The 22,553-nt window shown below is 34.1% G+C and overlaps 1 protein-coding gene across 2 annotated transcripts; it reads right to left on the bottom strand.

Moving 5' to 3' along the window:
• Positions 1-4,719: 4,719 nt before the first annotated feature.
• Positions 4,720-21,472, bottom strand: LOC132549514 (ADP-ribose pyrophosphatase, mitochondrial-like). Of its 2 annotated transcripts, XM_060213452.1 has the most exons (9): positions 21,391-21,466; positions 17,333-17,389; positions 12,868-13,154; positions 11,726-11,824; positions 11,386-11,472; positions 10,290-10,398; positions 9,586-9,729; positions 8,979-9,096; positions 4,720-7,527 (listed from the first exon to the last, which is right to left on the bottom strand). In XM_060213452.1, the coding sequence occupies exons 2-9, from the start codon at positions 17,372-17,374 to the stop codon at positions 7,415-7,417; spliced, it is 999 nt and encodes a 332-aa protein (XP_060069435.1). In that variant the 5' UTR covers positions 17,375-17,389; positions 21,391-21,466; the 3' UTR covers positions 4,720-7,414. The 2 variants fall into 2 exon arrangements, with proteins under 2 accessions (XP_060069435.1, XP_060069436.1); XM_060213453.1 differs by lacking the exon at positions 17,333-17,389 and having other exon boundaries at positions 21,391-21,472.
• Between the last annotated feature and the right edge of the window lie 1,081 nt (positions 21,473-22,553).

Below are 22,553 nucleotides of genomic sequence, written 5' to 3'. Positions count from 1 at the left end.
GTAATAAAGTCGGCCATGTATGAAAACGAAAACAAGTCAGCTAACAGAGAGACAGAGACAGTTCCCATAGGTACGTCAATAATCTGTTGATCTTGCAACCAAACTCTTCGGAGATGTTCACAACCAGAAACTCGTTTCTTTAATATGATTTCGTCCTCTGTATATTTCTACCTTGTTTTTTGCTACTTTTCAGTATAGTTCACAACCATGTTTGTACACCCATTCACGTAGGAGAAAAAGTTATTTCAGTTTAGAATGAGATATGACGGTGTACAGGATGGGAAAATGAAACGTTTCTATAGAAATTTTTTTCAAAGAGGATGCTGATGATTGTTAAAAAACTCTTCATAGTTCTTTCAAATCCACAAACTATTAATTGTATTTCTTAAGTACAAATGTAAATAGTTTCACAATAAGACTGTAACCGAAATTTGATGGTATGTAGTTTTGATAAAGGCGTGGCGGAACAGTTAGACGAGCGAGCAGTAAAACGTTGTTAATATGAACTCTTGTAAAGCTCAGGAATCCAATATATTCGGATCCTTGTCATTAATAGGCCTTCTAAATTATTGTAATACCACAGGACGATTCGCCAGTATTTCGTCTTTGGACAGGTTACATAATATATATTTGTGGTTTCCTTCGTTATCAAGCGAGCCAAGTTCTCTTTGTGTATTGGACTCCTTTGTCTTCAGGCACAATAACATACCTGTAATGTAAATCTCCAAGTGTGGACATAGCATCACGACTCGGGAAAGCTGACATGTGTTTTGTTTTCATTTTAGCTTTCAAACTCTAAATTCTATTAAGAATGACGGACCGAATAGACTTAACCCACTCAGAAAGTGGCAGCAGGTTCTGGTTTCGCCCATTCTCTGGCAGAGTTTTCAACGGAGTCCATAAGTTTCTTGAAATTCATATTCCCAATTAACGGACGGGGTTTCACGATATTTAGGACCCTTCATGAAAATCTCTAGCAGCTTAACATTTTGAGTAATACTAACATCACATGTTACGGTGTGCTCAGCTGGACCATAGTGTGAACTGAGTTTTCTATTTGTATATTCTTAACTTACGCGTCCCTTTCAATCTGTCGATTTTCCCTTTTTTATGTAATATAATATCTCCTTATGGAGGAAATAAAGTTTGATGAAAATGTGTGCCCAGCTGGACCATAGTTATAAGTAAGGGTAGAACAAGAACAAGCTGATGGAGGACCAGTTATAAACGTAATATCTTAAGGTAATTTTAAGTAAACTTAAAATACGCTTAGATATAAATCAGCTTCCTAGTGAGCCATACAATGTATGCTGTGTACTAGTAGTGGTCTGGGCCCTAGTGGTCAAGCTAGGAGTCTCTTTAGATAATATTTTACTTTTACAAACGTACATTTTAGTATCTGTTTACGATAACAGACAAAACAGATAATAAACAAGTAGATGATATGTGATCATCTAAAATCCTTTTTCTTTTCACTAAAACAAGAATGATAATATGATCAGCCCTGCTATTACTGAGTTGGACATTCTCGTTCCTTCATGAGTATACACAAGCTACATAAGCAAGGAACTGCTGAGCAACACGGCTTGTCTTATTTATACCCTTCAATATTTCTAAAGAGCAGAATTTACTCATACTTACTCCTTTAAGTTCCCCTTTTAGATAAATATAATGTCTAAAACATCACGACATTTTTTTCACCTTGTCCATCGTACATAAAGTCTACCACTCAGAAATGGAAATCAGTCGCTCGCCTCGATTTTTTCCTACTGATACGCGTGGTGATTTCAATTTCCCATTTTGTGAAATACTCCTCTCCTGATAGCAGTTTCCTGTCCTCCCGACCCATGATGTCTACATGTCACGGTCGATACGATGTTCAATGAATTGTAATAAACATGAAATGTGCAAGATGTCGACAGCTGACAACTTCGACAGATGCAGGTTGATCAGATTATGGGCAAGTTTAATGACAGACATAATGATCTCATTAGTTAATAATCTATTCCTTGTGCAACATGAAGTGGGACGGATTTAATGATCATTAATATTCCTTGTTCCCGTTATTTTGTTCTCACTAGGGAACGTGACTTACTTCGATAAACAAATATTTACATGGCGGGTGTCGCCATGACATAAGACTTTTCCCGAATACCTGGTATCATTCTCACAAGTCTCCATTAAAATCTTTCGTTTGCTCATATCTTTTCACGTTTCACCGGATTTAAGTTTGAAATAAGAGTGTGTTGACATATCCGTGTTTCCTCTCTTGTTTTAATATTAGCGCATTCAACATTTAAAAGTTTGATAGTACATTACTATGAAACATAAAACATGAGATTATGCCAGAGACGTATATATACCTGTGTTATATATGTCTCTGATTATGCTGTGCTAGATGTTTCAACTCACAGCCAGCAGTTCGTCTAGCTGCGGATCAGCTGACCTCCAAATCAATGCAATGGTTAAAAGACTATATTCAACACAGCCAACAATGGTAACTAAATTTATTTACCATTTAACAGCTGCAATTTCTTACAGTCATGTGTGTGTCAATCACGGAATTTTTTTTAGTAATTCAACAAATATGTACCGATTGTTTAATTTAAAAAATAGACAAAACCTGGAATGTTATTTGTAAAGGTTTTAAAACCTGTTTTAGTATAAATGCAGTCCTTACTGTCTATGTATCAACTTTAAAACGAACCTTAATTCAGGGACAACTTCTATCCAGCCTTCATTCAAACTCACAAGTTAGTTATATTATACAGCAGACATATAAGAAATAACAGTTAACAATGAATCGGTTAGATCTACATAACAATTTGTTGTGTGTATATATAATCATGTACAAATAAAATATATCAAATGGTCTCGGTTTGTAGATCATAATGTACGTTATTTTCCATTTTTTACAGAATTTAATTAATTGATAGACTTCTTCATAAAGCATGTCTTAACGGTAATAGATGTCTCAGAAAACATATAAAATGAAAAATGAATAAACACGTTTGTCAATCAACTCTGTTTTGTTAATATTTCATTAATTTTCCTTGTAAACAGTAATATCCCTGCTGATATTTAAATACATGACACTTTAAATCATGCGACACTAAATATGGCACAGCATCATGAAATAATATAATGATATACATCATGGTATACTGCACTTGTTATCAGTATTATATCAGTGGTCGCTGCTTTCTGCACTCTCTTTCACTTAGTAAGATAGGGAAATAATGTGGCGACTTTTCCTTTAATAGAACTGACATAGAATGGATATACATGTTTACTGTTGAAGTAGGTGCCACTAGGAAGTCATCACTTACATGTACAACCTTTTTTGTATTGGTAATCCTCCTATACCATATAGAATATAACGCCATCACTACATCATGACACTATTATATGTTTTAACCACAGGAAACACATGCTACTGTAAAAGTGAAAATTTAAGCTAGGGGAAATTAATGCTAATTCAGCAAAGATGGTTAAATCGCACAAATTTCCCCAGCGCATAATTTGTGATATGCTTAAATTTTATTGACAAAATAAAATGAAAATTGATCACAAAAAAAAAAAAAAAAACCAGACATACAGTTTACCCACAGAAATTGCAAGATTAACCCCTCTTGAAAATTTCCATGTCTACAGTAACTCAACTAAAATTGGTTGGGAAATGTTACATGTTAACAATCATCTCACTTTAAAACAATATTTCTAAATTGAATTGAAATATAAAAAAGTATAAAATGCTTCCAATCTAACTGAACCTTGACAAACTGAAGGAAAAAACAAACTTATTCAGAAGAAATAATGTAAACATTTTTATTAAATAAACTATATAGCAATCAGCAGATCACCTAAGAAAAGTAAAATTGTTACTTTGTAATCTAGGTTCACAAAAACATCATCATCATCATATCATCATCATAAACCTCCTCCTCCTCCTCATCATCACCATCATATAATCATCATCATCATCATCATAATCCTCCTCCTCATCATCATCATCACCACCATCATATAATCATCATCATCATCATCATCATCATCCTCTTCCTCAACATCACCATCATCATCACCATCACTATTCTACAATAACAGACGCTAAAAGGTTGGTGTACTTGCACTATGAAGTAAAAGTTTTATGGCTGTGACAGTTGTTATACCACCACAAACTCTGGACAGTCAGTCTAGCATATTTTGTACCGTGGAAGCCCTTTAGTAACATGATATAAACACGGTTTGTCTAGGCTATATAGGGCAGCAATGGGGACACCAAAGTTTGTAAGGACATCACAAAGAACAAAATACCTACCCATAACAATTTCTTCACACTCAGTTGTGTACATATGTAAGAAATCTATTTCATTTGTTCGGTAAAAAAAATCTTACAGCATTCTGACTAAAACCTAAGATTGCACACAATCAATATTACTATGGATTTTTTCTCTACAATAAACAAATTATAAATATCAAAGCTACCAACAATATATCATTTTGTTAAAAATATTCCTGCTGAATTCTATGATCTCATGCTGTTTATAGTACAGTAACTCCTTGGTAAAACACATGTCTCAACAAACCAGGAGTACGTAAAGTGTCAGGTAGGGTTAATATATTAGTAAAAAACCAAATGAAGACATGTAATAAATTACACAGTTTTAATTCCGATTTTCATTTACAAATATAACTAAAATAGTAAAATTGATCGAATGTTAATAATGATTAAAAAAGTTGAAATAGAGATCAAAAATGTAGAATTTTTATCATTTTTTCTACGTCCAAATTCTGATATCAATGAAATAAATATGTATGAGTGGAAATGTGTAAGGTATTTTTGTGTTATGTTGAAATAGAGGATGGAAAACAAATATGTCCTGGTAATCGATGTGAAAGTGAAACATATTTTTAGTGTTTAAATGTGAACAGGTAACTTTGTTTTGTGGACGAAATATGAAAGGTATTTCTGTTTTGTGGTTAAATGTGAATGATATTTTTTTTAGGTAAAGTGTGGAAGATGAAACATCATTATCTCCCTGTAATAACGGATTATAAATTGGATATAAATTTGTACAACAATTGTAAATATAATTAAATCCTGGCATTAAGCACAGATGTAAACCTGTTAGATTAGTATAGAAAGATTATTCCTTAACTTCACAAACATTGTGCACATAAGTGTTCATTGACCATTTGAATTTAATACCGGGTCATTTAAGAAGTCAAATCACAAATTTGTCCCGACTAAATTTGAAATACGCATGTCCCTTTTAACACCAGATTTGAAACTTATTTTTAGGAGTCCTAAACATAATTTCAAGGGTCTACGGAATGCCCTGAACCCTGCACATGTTTAATATGCTTTGTAAAAGGCGGGGGTAGTGTTGCATATTGTGGTCATTCACAAATTACATTTCCATATTAAAAAGAAATTATCATATTTGAATGAGAGAAAAAAAATCATGAAAACAGACATTTTAGAATCTTGACATAATCATATCTGTCGGTGGGGTTTTCCTAAAATGTTGGGTACCAAGTTAAAATATATCTCAAGCTGAATCTAGAAATCTAAACCATTCAAGGAGAGTGTCTTACAGATGAGTATTTATTATCAAACTTGTCACGACTAAGGATAGAAATTCTATTTAGGCCGATAAATCTGTCTTTATTTCATATATAACCTAATATATAACCTAATATATGATGCAAGCAAACTATATGTACTTTGATAACGCTTGAAGGGACTTAACTCTTGTAATTCTGAACAAAGCGGGGTGAAAATTGAACTAAAGGAGGATAATTGTACAGATTCTGGGCATAAGATAAATCACTGAGATCCAGCATTGTATTTTATTGATAAAATAAATCATTGATTCTTTCATTAACACATCATCTCAAACCACAACCGAAGTCTGGAATCTCTTCATCACATTCACTTCCTCTGAATTTTTCAAATGGGTTTTTTTTCTATCGTTAACTGTATTATCATCAACGTGGGTGGTATATAGAACAACATAACATTACAAACATTGGTAATATTTAGATATAAATGTATACACCTCATAACATACCATCATGTAATTTATTTCTATCTAGTAAAGATGTAAACAGTCCTCACTTCAATTTTATTATCCATCAAAATATGGTCTTTTACCGCATGGCTTCCAGAACAAGATAAATTTCATTTTTTACCTGAGATAAAAAAGGTTTAAATTCTAGACAAAACTCCACTGCTAATTGTGGAGTAGTTTTCAGCACTAATGGAAGTATAACATTTAGAACGACAGAACAATGGAAAATACCACAATATCAAACAGCCATACTGCGTTATCAGCAGGGTGCAGTCAAATCAGTCACTGCTGATCCTCTCACTGATCTCAGGGACATATAAAAATATTTCTTAGAACACTTCAGGCAGCACAAATTTTCTCTCTCATCTCACTTTCCGAGTAAGACTTAAAACAGCAGTGAATTACAGGGTGTTTTTAAAAGATAGACATGAAAGGTTGAATATAGCAAATTATATGTATTGCCTGTTGTAATAATAATTCTCTCCAAATTTAATTGGACTAAATATCAGTGGTTAAAATAATCACAAAATTTCCTTGAACATTCATTTTAACTTCTTTATAAACAACTACATATACACTTGTGAAGGATAAATAATATTACTGATCAAAGAACAACTTGATAAATTGAGTATGGTAGTCATTCATTCAAGATACAAATTATAAATATCAGCTTAAAACAATATATGTCCAGTTCTCAATGATCAGGACTGTCACACTCAACATTACACAAGCACTGTATGTGATATTCTGATCAGGACTGTCACACTCAACATTACACAAGCACTGTATGTGATATTCTGATCAGGACTGTCACACTCAACATTACACAAACACTGTATGTGATATCCTGATCAGGACTGTCACACTCAACATTAAACAAACACTGTATGAGATATTCTGATCAGGACTGTCACACTCAACATTACACAAGCACTGTATGTGATATTCTGATCAGGACTGTCACATTCGACATTACACTGTATGAGATATTCTGATCAAGACCATCACACTCAACATTACACATTATAAGCACTACGAGATTGTGTATCTATCCATCGCACACATGCACATTCTTACTGCTTATGTAGTATTTCTTTTTTTTTCAATTTCTAAACTGAAATGAATTATTGCCTCATTAAGAATATAGCATTGTAACTACCAAGGAAGTTGTAATATAGGCCACAGAGTACTGTCAACCATACATTCTCTGTGATCAGCCTTGTAAATCACCACACACAGCTGTACGTGGTGAATGGAAGTCTTTAACGCTGACCACAAAAAGGAAAAATATTTCAATTGTAGGTACTATATAATGAAAACGCTAATCACAATTAGGTTCACCAACTGGCACCCCGTTTTCTTGCAACTTCCTGTAAAAAGTCAATGTGACTGGCATAGATCTCAAGTTTACTTGTAAGGTCCATCCATTTCACTCCCACAGCATCATCACCTGGAATAGAGAGAAGCAGTATAATATAGCATCTTACATGAGTTTACTGTCATTTGTGTAATGGATGTAATTACAAAGGTAACACGATAGTAACTTATGTGGTTAAAAGGGTTGTTATCAGAGATTTTGGGTTTAAGTACAAAATCTTCTAGTTAAACAGAAACAAATGTCACGCTTTACAACAAGACCTTACTGAGATTAAGGATTCTGCTGTGTACCTGAAACATTACATAACATATCCTGGATATCTATATCAAAGGTGTGACACGATTGGTTCTAAATATCATCTTTTTTACAAAACACATCCTAAATTTTTCAGGCCTAATCCAATGATACATACGTTGAACATCCGTCCCGGTAATACTTCCTAATAAACTTACCTGCATGTAACTTGATTTGACTAACTCCTGTACCGTCCCTGTATCACTTCCTAATAAACTTACCAGCCTGTAACTTGATTTGACTAACTCCTGTACCGTCCCTGTATCACTTCCTAATAAACTTACCAGCCTGTAACTTGATTTGACTAACTCCTGTACCGTCCCTGTATCACTTCCTAATAAACTTACCTGCTTGTAACTTGATTTGACTAACTCCTGTACCGTCCCTGTATCACTTCCTAATAAACTTACCAGCCTGTAACTTGATTTGACTAACTCCTGTACCGTCCCTGTATCACTTCCTAATAAACTTACCAGCCTGTAACTTGTTTTGACTAACTCCTGTACCGTCCCTGTATCACTTCCTAATAAACTTACCAGCCTGTAACTTGATTTGACTAACTCCTGTACCGTCCCTGTATCACTTCCTAATAAACTTACCAGCATGTAAGTTGATTTGACTAACTCCTGTACCGTCCCTGTATCACTTCCTAATGAGCTTACCAGCATGTAACTTGATTTGACTAACTCCTGTACCGTCCCTGTATCACTTCCTAATAAACTTACCTGCATGTAACTTGATTTGACTAACTCCTGTACCGTCCCTGTATCACTTCCTAATAAACTTACCAGCCTGTAACTTGATTTGACTAACTCCTGTACCGTCCCTGTATCACTTCCTAATAAACTTACCTGCATGTAACTTGATTTGACTAACTCCTGTACCGTCCCTGTATCACTTCCTAATAAACTTACCAGCCTGTAACTTGATTTGACTAACTCCTGTACCGTCCCTGTATCACTTCCTAATAAACTTACCAGCATGTAAGTTGATTTGACTAACTCCTGTACCGTCCCTGTATCACTTCCTAATGAGCTTACCAGCATGTAACTTGATTTGACTAACTCCTGTACCGTCCCTGTATCACTTCCTAATAAACTTACCTGCATGTAACTTGATTTGACTAACTCCTGTACCGTCCCTGTATCACTTCCTAATAAGCTTACCAGCCTGTAACTTGATTTGACTAACTCCTGTACTGTCCCTGTATCACTTCCTAATAAACTTACCAGCATGTAACTTGATTTGACTAACTCCTGTCCCCGATTCGTCATGGAAATTGATCGCCACTGTCTCCATCCAGGAATTATCTGTATTGCGCGGGTCATCCACGTAGCCTCGATAGACCTGTCATTAAAAGTCAACTTAGTATCTATGCTCAAATACATTTAGTCAGATGACACAGTGGTCACACTCTGGCCTTCCAGAAAGACATCCAGGGTTTAATTTCCCTGACATGAAAAGGTATGGGGTCAACTTCCATATTCTGAAGGTTTTCCCCCAGATACTCCAACCCAGGTACTCCAATTTCCCCTCACAGTAAGACCCCTTCATATGCCCCAATCCAGGCCAACAAGCGTGACTAGGATATCGGGTAAGTCGGATTACTTGTTTTACAATTTTTGCAAGATAAATAAAATCAATGTTTTTTTTTATAGAAATTGCATATTTTCTAGAAAATACTTTTGCTACAAAATAAAAATTGACCAAAGAATCAGATATGATAACTGAGTGACTTACGCGTTTCAATCCATTACCAAGCTATTTGCCACACAACACGACCTACCTTAATTACAGTTAGTGATTAATTTTGACTTCCTTGTACACATTACTTACCTCGTCGCCATGTTGAAATATATTACTAATTGCTTTTTCTAGATTCTCCTTTTCTTTTTCAGACATTTCTAGTGAGTTCATGGCTTCCTCACCAAACTCACGTTTTAAGGTTTGTGTGATGACTTCACCGGGATCAACCATGCCCTGTGAGATTAAAAATATATCTAAATAATATTGATTTGAAATCATGTAACAAAAAGATATGTATTTCTATTTGAAAGATCAAACTGAACTAAACTTAGGAATCATTCCTACTATATCTTAATAAGTAATGGATTTAACAGTGTTTGAGAAATGACAACTTACTGAGGAGGACTCTGATTACATACCAACAGATCCAACACCACTCCTCTAAGGGAAGTGTGAAATGTTTTTAAATTAACTGATGAAAACAATAGCTTTCATAAGGAAACCATGTATGATACCCAAATCATGACACCTGAGAGAAATCATAGTAATCAAATGAAACCGTGACATTAAAAAAAAAACAAAAAAACAAACAACATCACCAACCAAAAAAATCTGCAATGTACTACAGGTAGCCATGGAATTATGTCCTGGATAACAATGACAAACTATTCGGTCTAAAAAGGACTACTCAGGAAAATAATCTGGGGTAGCCATGATTGATTGATAGCCTATCAACAGAGTAAAGGTTATAGGACAACTGACTGTAATTACCCACATCATACACGATAACTTACCCCAGGTATAGCCCACTGCTTATTGTCAGACCTCTGGACTGCCACAAACTGTAATATATCTTTTCCATCCTCTCCTTTCACTTTTTTATTATCTACATCTCGTAGCCATCTGTAACAAAATTTTAATCATGGGAGGTGATACTGGTTTTACAGTCATACACTTGTATACCGTATATGAAATATCGGCTTAAAATTTTGCAAGGTTTTTTTTGATGACAAGATGTCCAATGGCCTTGACCTTTATCTGACAAAGAAGACCTATTGATTATACAGATGTGGTAATGCACACACATACCCAAAATTTTGTTCACACATCATGACCAACACACACTGTACACTGTCTAGAATTGCACATTTTGTGCAGTGTGGTAAAAATGGTTGACCAATATTATGGATTGAAAATTAAACAAAAAAATTGTGCAGGTATGATTAAATGGCAATCACATATCAAAATCAGTGACTATAACAATGATTTTTAATTTGACAGTTTTTGAAATAACAAAGGACCCTGCATTGTTTGGTAGTTCTATCATATAGGTTCACATCTCAGAGAGTGACTTGGGAAACAAAAATTACCTGTATGTGGGTTAAAACCTTACAGATTGTGTAAATTTGTGCGATTGCCAAAACTGAATATCAGAAATTAGTGGTAGTGGGAACATTTATCAAAAGAATACCGGTAACACACTTCTGAATTTAAGCAGTGAAGGTAACAAAACCCAAACTTTCTTTCCTTCAGTTTCACTGGGAACATGATAATCTGGACACTGATGGTATGGAAAATATCATATCAGATGGAAATGTTGGGGTACAGATTTCTGCAACAATTGTACTCACCAGCCTGGAAAATCAAACCCCCTATTCAGAAATACTAGATGGGAATGGAATGAACTTTTAATAGTAATATTTTTGCAATACATGTACGTAGATAGATACTAATTACAAAATTATATACGAAGTAAAAGTCCAAACTAAATGTTTTATAAATTCTGAAGCTCCGAAGATTTCTACTGATAAATTCATTCTACATAAAAATTATAACAAAATGTCATCACATTCAATTACTCTACCCCAAAACACCAACTATCCACCTTACCGTGTTACAATAGGGTCTGCTGCATGATTTGGTCCCCAGCGACCTAAACAACCTCGCCCTTTAACTCCTGTTCGTCCTATTGGATTTCTGAAATGATCACAATATATGTGATATCATACCATTAGATTAGTGAGATCTGATGAAAACTGTTGCTTACATTATGTCAAAGCATGCACTACTTCAAATGCAATTTCATTACGATTTGAGATAAAAAATGATCCAAGCAGATACATATTCAAATATCTACATACCTTAAATATGAATTAAATATATTAAAGTTTGACTATTACTAAATACAGCAGGAAATAGAGAAATCTGGGCACCAATTCCACATAAATACCTTGGGAGGTTGTCATTTCCTAAATTGTAAGACCCCATATGGCTGGCTCGACTCACTTTACCATCTAGAGCATTCCATTTCATTTCAGCAGTTGTAGTTCTTAAAAAATAATATATAAAAATTGTAAACATTTCTGATTAATAAAGCATAATTAGCATATTACAGTAAGATCAACGAGTATATAAGTATATAAGTATATAACAAACAAGAGATCCGAGACCCATCTTGGCATCCATTATCATATGATCATAATAGTTTATATCATGAGAAGGCAAACCTATACATGAAATTAAAGGAGGGGGGGGGGGATCCATTACTTGCACAAGAAAGAACAAAGGGAAGCTTCAAGTAAATTTTAACAAAAATCCAGGAATGCAGAAAAAATGAAAAAAATTATTTTGATACAAGATGGCCACCTAAGCGACTGTCCCAAAACTGAACTTTCATCATAATTAAGGAAATGGAAATCTTCATATAAACTGAACTTTCATCATAATTAAGGAAATGGAAATCTTCATATAAAATTCTAAATTTATGTTTCTAATTATGACAAGAAATAGTGATAACGATCTTCACAAAATATTTTCAATATGATCACCTCCCAGTCATTTTTTTTTTTGCTTTTCATATCAGTCTGAAAAGGGAATGAGCACCCATGCACCATAAGGGACACAAGGGAGCCTCCATGAATTTTGAAAAAGATCAATCCTTCTCATGAATAATGATCAAAATATTGTCAAAATCCAAGATGGGCACATATCAACCATTTTTTTCCCTACTCACTCTCAAAATTGTGCATGCTTCACTAAGAACCAAGAGGAAGGTGTATGTATATATATTAGTGAAAGTTTAATTCAGCATTTTTCAAGAAACAAAGGAAAATTTAATTGTCATACTCTGAATTAGCCACTCTTCAGTCATTCTGATTTTCTGGTCATTCTCAAAATTGTGTAGGCACCACTAATAATATAAAGTCCTACAAATAGACTTTGAGACAGATTTATACACTGCTTATCAAGAAATAACAATGACAAATTTCAATTTTCCAAATCAAAGATATTCTCTTGTCAACTGAAGGGTAAGTGGGCAATATTTATGTACCAACAGTGCATTATAAGGACCAGTCAAGTATATATACTTACAACAGATCTGGATCTGCCCAAACAGGACCTTTTAATACACCTTCTGATGTGTAAACCACAGGATCATACTCAGGATAGTCAACGTCCCATTTCACATATTTATCTTCTACTTGGAATCTTTTCATCTGGGTTCTTGGATAAATTTCACCTCTAGCCTTTACATGAAGCCGGGTCAAGAAACTGTCTACCCGTTGTATCTTTGCATGTTTGGCACACTCCCCTTCCGTCGTCATTTTGGCTATTGTTGGCTTGGCTAATCGTGTAGCTCTGCTTCCCATACAATGTCTCTGTATAAAGAAAACAATTCCTAAAGAGTTCAAATTGCAAAAATCAAATAACACCCAGATTTACCTCATATTTTTCTGTGGCATCCACAGATTTAACCCACAATTATCTGAGGCAATATATAGATATAAACCACCATTAAACACCAATTAATGGTTACCATGGCCACTAATATCCACAGATACACAGGTACTTTATGTATACACAATAACCACAGGTGGTCCATAACATCTACAGATTTCCCCCAAGTATTACCAGAAGCCAATAACATTCACACTTATACCCCACAATTACAACTGACCAATGACATTAAGATTTTCCCCACAATTACTAGAGGTCAATAACATTCACACTTATACCCCACAATTACAACTGACCAATGACATTAAGATTTTCCCCACAATTACTAGAGGTCAATAACATTCACACTTATACCCCACAATTACAACTGACCAATGACATTAAGATTTTCCCCACAATTACTAGAGGTCAATAACATTCACACTTATACCCCACAATTACAACTGACCAATGACACTAAGATTTTCCCCACAATTACTAGAGGTCAATAACATTCACACTTATACCCCACAATTACAACTGACCAATGACACTAAGATTTTCCCCACAATTACTAGAGGTCAATAACATTCACACTTATACCCCACAATTACAACTGACCAATGACATTAAGATTTTCCCCACAATTACTAGAGGTCAATAACATTCACACTTATACCCCACAATTACAACTGACCAATGACATTAAGATTTTCCCCACAATTACTAGAGGTCAATAACATTCACACTTATACCCCACAATTACAACTGACCAATGACACTAAGATTTTCCCCACAATTACTAGAGGTCAATAACATTCACACTTATACCCCACAATTACAACTGACCAATGACATTAAGATTTTCCCCACAATTACTAGAGGTCAATAACATTCACACTTATACCCCACAATTACAACTGACCAATGACACTAAGATTTTCCCCACGATTACTAGAGGTCAATAACATCCACATATATACCCCACAATTACAACTGACCAATGACAACAACAGATCTCCCCACAATTACCAGAGGCCAATAACCTCCGCAGATATACCCCCCAATTACCACTGACCAATGACACCAACAGATCTCCCCACAATTACCAGAGGCCAATAACCTCCACAGATATACCCCCCAATTACCAGTGATCAAATGTGAATTATGATTTTAACCCTGACCAATGTTATCATAATCACTATTAAGCACAGGACAAGCTATAAGCTACAGTTGTGTAATTTTAAAGAGTGTGTTTGATGTGTTTGGTAAGAAAACTGGATAAGATTTAAGATATATTTTGTATACTTCCCCTAATTTAGTTGTTGCCATCTACCACTAAATGATCTAAATATAAATGAAGTTATATATTATGTATAATCTTCATTTCTTACTTTATCATGTACATTTTTGTAAATGCACAAGATTAATTATAATGAGAAAATTCAATATGACTGAATTAAGAACTAATGATCTGTAATGAGGGCCATGAAATACAGGTACTTACTTATAGATTAATGACACTTATTGATTCTTTGATTTTAAATTATTTGTTGAAAAATCAATTAACATTTGGTCTTTGTAACATGGTGATTTATTTCAGGTGAAAAAACCCCACCTGGTCTTTATCTTGAGCCTTTAACAACTCCAGCCAAGGTAGATTTATTGATGTTTACATGTGTATATACCCGGTAAGTCATAAGCGGCCATGAATGACATCTGAGAAAGCAGTTCAGTGTTGATAGGTACATGTATAATCACCAGGAGGTGAATATGGTAAAATTGATTTTTTTCTCAATCCAACCTTAACATAATTATATCTGAAATCAATTCTCGTTCAAAAACAAACAAAAATGTTCACAATGAAAAGGGAGAAGAAACAAGAGGTCCATAGGGCATGTATTGCACACCTAAATTGCTTCATCTAAACTAAATGAAAGGCCTTTAAACATGAATATCTATTTATCCTTTTAGGGCTACCCCTCTGCCAAGGGAATGAGACACATCATTCATACAACATTATATTCCCACACATGGATGCTTCTGACCAAGTATGGGTAAAATTCACAGTTAATATGAAAATGATTCCTATTCTCTCTACGATACTTAAGAATGAATTTAGGCAACTTCAATCATTTCTACAGGAGTAGGATTTTAAAGAACTTAAATGTTGCCCCTAAGGCCCCTGTGACCCAAGACCCACCATCTGTACAAAATTGTTCCACTTCCCCAAAGGATGCTTCTGATGAAATTTGATACAAATGCCCCAATTCTATATGACAACTAACAATTTGAAGAAAAAGTTTACTGAAGACAGATGCCGGCAGTATATGGCATAAACTCTCCTGTCCTTCAAACCAGGTGAGCTAAAAAAAATATACACATATCTTCACAATACCAGCATGTGGAGAAAGAGAAAATGTTAAAATGACTTATACTAAAAGATATCAGATGTTTAAAAAAACCAAAACAAACTTCAAAAATACAAAGCAACGTACAAATTCATTACAGTCACTTAAATTGTGAAGGCTGGGCAAAGTTGTAATTGACTTTTAATGAAACCAGTGTTAAAGGTGACCAACATTAGAAAGCTTTGTGGGAAACACCTTTACCATGTTCTCAAAATAGGAAGTTAGCAAGCAATCACACTCTGTAGGAGAAACTTGGAGAAAATAAGTTGGTTAGATAAGCCAAACATTTATGTTCTGTTATATAATGAAGGCCATACATGTGAAAATGAGGTAATGATATCACTGCATTATAGGTCATATTTAAAGCTTATGATGTAAACTAAACTGAGTGGGATGTCCTATAATGAAGACCTCTTTTGAACAGAGGCATATCTAAAGCATGTGCCTTGTTGGATAATATTAACTGAAATTTATTGAATGATTTTTTTAATGAACATAACAAAGACCCTATTTAAAGTAATTTTGATAAAATGTAGGCAGAATACATTAATTTTTTTGTTTTTTTTTTTTGTTGCTGTGTTATCAACTCGAAGACAGCCACCTGAAGAGTCGTTTGGAAGTGAAGCTTCCTGGTAGTAACTGGTGGTTACTTCACTGAACAGAATGCAGGAGTGTTGTGTATTTTCAAAGCAATTGAGGTGAAGTGAGTCTTTTTTCGTTTTAGGCAATTTTCTATACATGTGCCCATAGTTTTTTGTCACATAATTTAAGCATAGGTCCTACAGGCATTGCCATATCATTGTACCAACATACATCTTCATGTTTAAACTCCAAGCAGCAGGAAAATTAACAGTAAGTGGTGACTCAAGACCATTACTTCCCTACTTATGGTGACTCAAGACCATTACTTCCCTACTTATGGTGACTCAAGACCCTTACTTCCCTACTTATGGTGACTCAAGACCATTACTTCCCTACTTATGGTGACTCAAGACCATTACTTCCCTACTTATGGTGACTCAAGACCATTACTTCCCTACTTATGGTGACTCAAGACCATTACTTCCATACTTATGGTGACTCAAGACCATTACTTCCCTACTTATGGTGACTCAAGACCCTTACTTCCCTACTTATGGTGACTCAAGACCCTTACTTCCCTACTTATGGTGACTCAAGACCATTACTTCCCTACTTATGGTGACTCAAGACCATTACTTCCCTACTTATGGTGACTCAAGACCATTACTTCCCTACTTATGGTGACTCAAGACCATTACTTCCATACTTATGGTGACTCAAGACCATTACTTCCCTACTTATGGTGACTCAAGACCATTACTTCCCTACTTATGGTGACTCAAGACCCTTACTTCCCTACTTATGGTGACTCAAGACCCTTACTTCCATACTTATAGTCAGCTAAAATGTTATGTCATTTCACAAACTTTATAGGCTGATGAAGGTCAAGACATTTGAAAGTGAACTCTGAGTTTTATATCTCGTATATTGGAAAACACAGGAATGATGGCCTACGATGAAGAATTTGTTAGAAAAGATTTCATCAGAAGTTAATGCTGGGTGATGGTGATCAATGCATCATTACAAACGTCAATCTGGGAGAAAGAAATCGCTCAAAAACAAGTAGAGGATGATGTAGGGAGAAAACACTTCTAAAATGAGATGGCAATATTTACATGATAAATTACCTTTAAATATAGATCCCCAAAGTATCCGTGCATATTATCCATGCATTCATTCCTCACCTGAAACACATCGTATCATGCAGTGACCTACATATGTCCTTGATCTCATTCCCAAAAGATGATGTAAACATTTGAATTCTTTACACAATGAACAGCAATTTCCCTGTTGTTATTAATATAAAAAATCCCAATTATTCTGTCTTACTGAACAATTCAATATAAAAACTTTTTAGCTCCATTTATTAATGTATGACTTCTTTATTTAATCAAATCTTCGCTGAAAATAGATTTTATTTCAAAAGAAGCTCCAGTAATTATCAACTATTCGGTAAGACTAGCTAAATACATTCAAGTTTTCTACAAACTTGAAAAACTACAATGTGGCAGCAGGAAAGCAGTAGCTGGTTGTCTGACTATGCAAGAATAAGAGAAAAATGTAAGAATAAGTTCTGGGAAGAGGTCTTTCTTGCATGAAAAAAATTCACAAATCTAGAAGAAAAATATTCAAACCAAAAATAAGTTCCTAATATGTCTTTTTGGTTCAATGAGAGAACTAAGATATAAAAATTTTGTGTTTTACGAAAACTAGGAGTAGTAGTCATTAATGATATGATAAAAGAGTAACGTTACTTTTTAAAGTTTTCTAGAATTCAAACATATATACAGTAGTAGAACAAATTTACTGCAATATCTGGGTATCATAACAGCTATTCAGGAACTATGTAACCAACATGACTACACCTATCTAGAGATAAATATTCAATTTATCCCAAGAATGTATTATGAAGTATCATGTCAAGAACAAAATGAAAACGCACAAGAAGAAGATTACATGAAAACATCAAAGAATCTTGACCTGATATTTCACAAAACATTTCAGATTTACAGATATGTTTTTTAACGGTATACAATATGAGTTTTTGATTCGATAGGATATAAAACATTACAACCTAGGGATCACATATACATGTATATAAAGTGGATACTTGGGGAACCCACACTATACATGTACCAAACTGATACACACATTACTTTTTTTTAACAAAACAACGTGTGAAACTGTCGTACATTTCTGAGCCATATGATCATTGATCTATGATACATCATTCACTGTCACTGAACATTTACATTAGGAATCTATCACTTCCTGTAAGCATTAAACAGAATTGAAAGTGGAAATGACAACAAAATTGTTTCCTGTTTTATCATAATGTATGGTCTAAGTTAATGTGTTTTAAATGGTTCACAGGACATTTGACTGATACACATGTAACAATTTCCTTGTATCTTTCTATGCTTTTTAATAAAATAATAAATTCAGTTCTATTTATTGTCTGCCTATTCAGAGATATCATACCAATATTGTGTTTGACAATTGTAGGATATCCTACTTCTCAATTGGACTGAACATATTACAAACGTATCTCAATGTTGCTTTCTTGGTTATTATAATAACTTGGATTTTACAAAAAAATTCCGGAAAACAGCATATCATAATAAGTGGGCTCCATTGTATACCTGTTGAAAAGAAATTGATGGTTGCTGACTTTTCTGTAACTTAAAAAGAAATCTATTTCCATCCTTTATTTTGTTGAAAATAAAAAAAAACAACAACATGAAATTCAATTCATAAGTCATGCTAACTATAGAAATTCTTTTTGAAAATTTACTTCAGTTGTAACTTTTTTTAAAGTTTTGTAAAAGATGCCTTTGAAAAAAAATGGAGTCAATTTCAAAGTGTATAGAACAACATTTCCCACTAAATATATTTAGTGTGTTTGGCAACATTTAAAACTTACTGATTCAGTTAAAAAAGCTCTACATCTGTGTGGAACCTGTATGTATTAACCTTCTGTAATTATTGACAATACATGGGTTTATATATAAAATACAGATAGTTACTATTGTCCATTCCAGATTCCTTATATGGACTTTCAAATCATTATCAATGTCATACTTGACTGAATAATATATACAGTATTGGTAATGATCAGGGCTTCTCTATATTAATTACTATTACTCACACAATGACCTACCAAAAACTGATGATTATCAGATATCTGAACCATTAACATAAATAACAGAGGGGTGGAGGCGCAACGTCCCTGCAGGGTATTCAGTTCCATATAGTGGCGGTGGGGATTTAACCTAAATGTTAACACTGTAATTTTCCTGTATCTATAAGTTATATATCAATACCAGTAATAAGTCCATCAAAATCATGACCAGAAGTTTATGTAGAATTACATTGTATGACCTAACAATGGCAATCATTTTCTTGTTATAAGATGCCCCCCTCCCTCAAATTTGAGACAGATGTGAGGTTTTGTTAACATCAAGTGCATTACACTGCAACTGCATACAAAGGTGAGGTGCACATATTCATGACCTGTTTGATACATCAAACCATGTGACAACACGTGGAAACACAGCATGCATGCGCATGTGACTTATAGTGTATGTTAAAGTCTTATACACAATAACACATCATTTGCACCCTGACATCTTCCTGTGAATAATTTATCACAGTTCTGTTTATGTTGGTATCTTCCAGTTCCAGGTGTGGTTAAGGAGAGCAGACTAGTTACAGTACAGACCTTGTGATTGTTTATACTGCTAGCATGTAAACACTGCTAAAATTGTTACAGGTTTTTCATCTTTTGGGAACAGACAATCTTCATATTTTGAGACAGAGTGGCCAAAACTTCAAGAGTGTAGAAAACAGAAAAGATGTATTCTTTTTTATAAAATATATAAAACTACTGTGTCATATCTGAATAATCTTCTATCCTGAAATGTTAATGATGTATGGTAATATAACCTAATAAAATACCTTGCTATCATTTAGTGTCATACGAAAAGTCTTTTATTCCGGACACAATCAAAATGTGGAATTTGCTATATACATCAGTTAGGAATTCCAAGTCTTTGAACATATTTAAAAGCAGGATTACAAGGAATGTACCAGATAGATAGAATTCCTCATTAATATTCATTAGGCAACAGAAAATTAAACATTATTCAAAGTAAACTCAGACACAGATGTAATGCACTAAATTCAGATCTTTTTAAAGTCCATTCTGCAGCAAGCAGTTGTTCATATGAAGTTGAAAATGTTATCAAACATCTTCAATCATCATTTATATGAAGAAATCAGAGACACTTTTTTTTATTGAATTGGCAAGACACAGAGAAATTAATATAGATTTAGATATCTTGTTACACAGATTAAGTGTATTTTCTTTGAACGAGAATAAAGATATATTTCTGGCAGTTCACAAATATAAAAAGGGTTCAAATCACTTTAATTTTCTTTGAATATTAACATCAATAATAGTATTAATAATAACAACAATAGTGTACATTTACGTCAAAACATGACGAGATCAAGATGATTTTTTCTTAAAATGGGTCAGTCTGGATCAGATATATGTCAGAGGATAATTAGGAGTGGCTTAAGGATATTGCGTTTTTGTGGAGCCGAGCTACTAACATTTGATAAGATACAATGTTTAAGGTCATTTGTTGTTAAAGAATGTCAATACCATCCTGCTTTGATAGATACAGATTCATTAAAAACAGAAGTATACATGCGCTGAAATCTTAGGATTGTATTAATATCATATGTTCTGTGTCATTCTCATACTTAATAACAGGTGTTTTGGGTGCCAGCATAAATCATTTTATCTATTATTCTAATGTTAATCATATCTATAAATCTATCATAAAGAAGACATCATGTTAATAAACAGCAGTGCATTTTGCTGTCTTTTGGATCACCTATATGTATATTATGGGAGAGCAGATTGAAAAGTTTTTTAACTTGTGTACCATCCTGTTTGATTTCATCAAATGAAATATGTTTAAACTAAACTGCTAAGCAGTGTTAAAGTAAACACTGTCCATGCTTATTCAGCATTGAGTACACCTGTCAGAGAAATTCGTGGGACACACCTCTGAGAAAGGTAGGCTTAGACAGGTGTAATAAATATATTTCAGAGTTAATATATAGCAGAATCATTCCGAATACTGGCATGTTAATTAAAGTGACAATGGCTTACCCTCTGTTCATGAGAACTAGCTGGACAAACAATATATATTGCTAGAACGAGGAACTTCACTTGCTCAAACAGGAACGCCACAGTAAAACCACTCCACACCCGGTATGACGTCAAAGTACTTCCGGTAGCAGGTGCGCATTGAGATTACGTTAATAATACACGCAGTAACAAACGAGGTTGCGTCAAAATATTGTAAGGGTAAGTTGCGATAACGTATATACTATTCAGGTTCATAGTAACAAAGAAATAAATTGTTTGTTTATTGGTTGTTAGCTTTGATTCTTTGATATTTACTAGACAGTCGTGGTCGGACTACTTTCAAGAAATGAAAGTGCAGATGACTTTGTCACATTCGAGAGTCCTGCAAAACATCGTGGAATTAGATACATATTGTATATTAACGATATGTACATGTATGTTAAACAATTTGATCATGCTCCTAAAATTGCAGCATTGATGTATTTAAATACATTGATTAGATTGAATAAATAAATAATTGATTTATACATCAACCTGTACGTGAATCATGCAGTGTTTGTTGCTTATATGTTTGTATGATAGGAAGGAGTAATGAAAAACATCCTTCAACCGCCGAGGTTTGAATTATCGAAGCAACCCCGGAAGCTGTCGGATTTTAGTTAATCAGATATATCTTTTCTATTTACAACAACACGTTTTATCCTACAACAAAATGCAGGAATATTTTTTGTTGACAATAATTGGTATTTTGAGCGTATGCTTAAGCATGCAAGCATACATTATTGATTGTCGATATAGTTTATACGCCACTATTGACGGCTCCCGTCGGCTGTCAAGCTAATTCGCTGTACCAACAGGGTGAACCGAAGAGCAGTTATTATGGGAGTTCAGAATGCGTTGTCAGTTTCATCTTATTTTTCCGAAGACAGTTAACGCAACTAAACTTTATTTTCATGGGTAACATGATTGACTCAGTATTATCTGACTTTGTTTGTGAATATGAAATATTGTAGAATAAAAAAACCTCTTCATACACACACGACGTACTACAATGGGTGAATTCTCACTAACGGAGGCGACCTGTGCTCTCAACTTCTACATTTATCATTTGGCACATTAACCTTCCGATTTGGTCTGTTAATTTTGATAATTCTAACCATAGATCTACATTTAAAAATCACTTT

The sequence above is a fragment of the Ylistrum balloti genome, unplaced genomic scaffold, assembly GCF_031769215.1.
Source record: "Ylistrum balloti isolate Yb309-2 unplaced genomic scaffold, AGI_CSIRO_Ybal_v1 Utg370064, whole genome shotgun sequence".
In the NCBI taxonomy this organism is placed as follows: Eukaryota; Metazoa; Mollusca; class Bivalvia; order Pectinida; family Pectinidae; genus Ylistrum; species Ylistrum balloti.
This window is presented reverse-complemented; position numbering and strand designations above follow the sequence as displayed.

Bases quoted from the DNA above. Each gene is read 5' to 3' on its own strand.
- LOC132549514 (XM_060213452.1), bottom strand. From the start codon at position 17,374: ATGGATAATATGCACGGATACTTTGGGGATCTATATTTAAAG. The intron at 11,473-11,725 runs GTATTTATGTGG...TGATCATTTCAG, and splicing joins GGAAATGACAACCTCCCAAG to AAATCCAATAGGACGAACAG. The intron at 7,528-8,978 runs GTAAGTTTATTA...TCTCTATTCCAG, and splicing joins TCAAATCAAGTTACATGCTG to GTGATGATGCTGTGGGAGTG.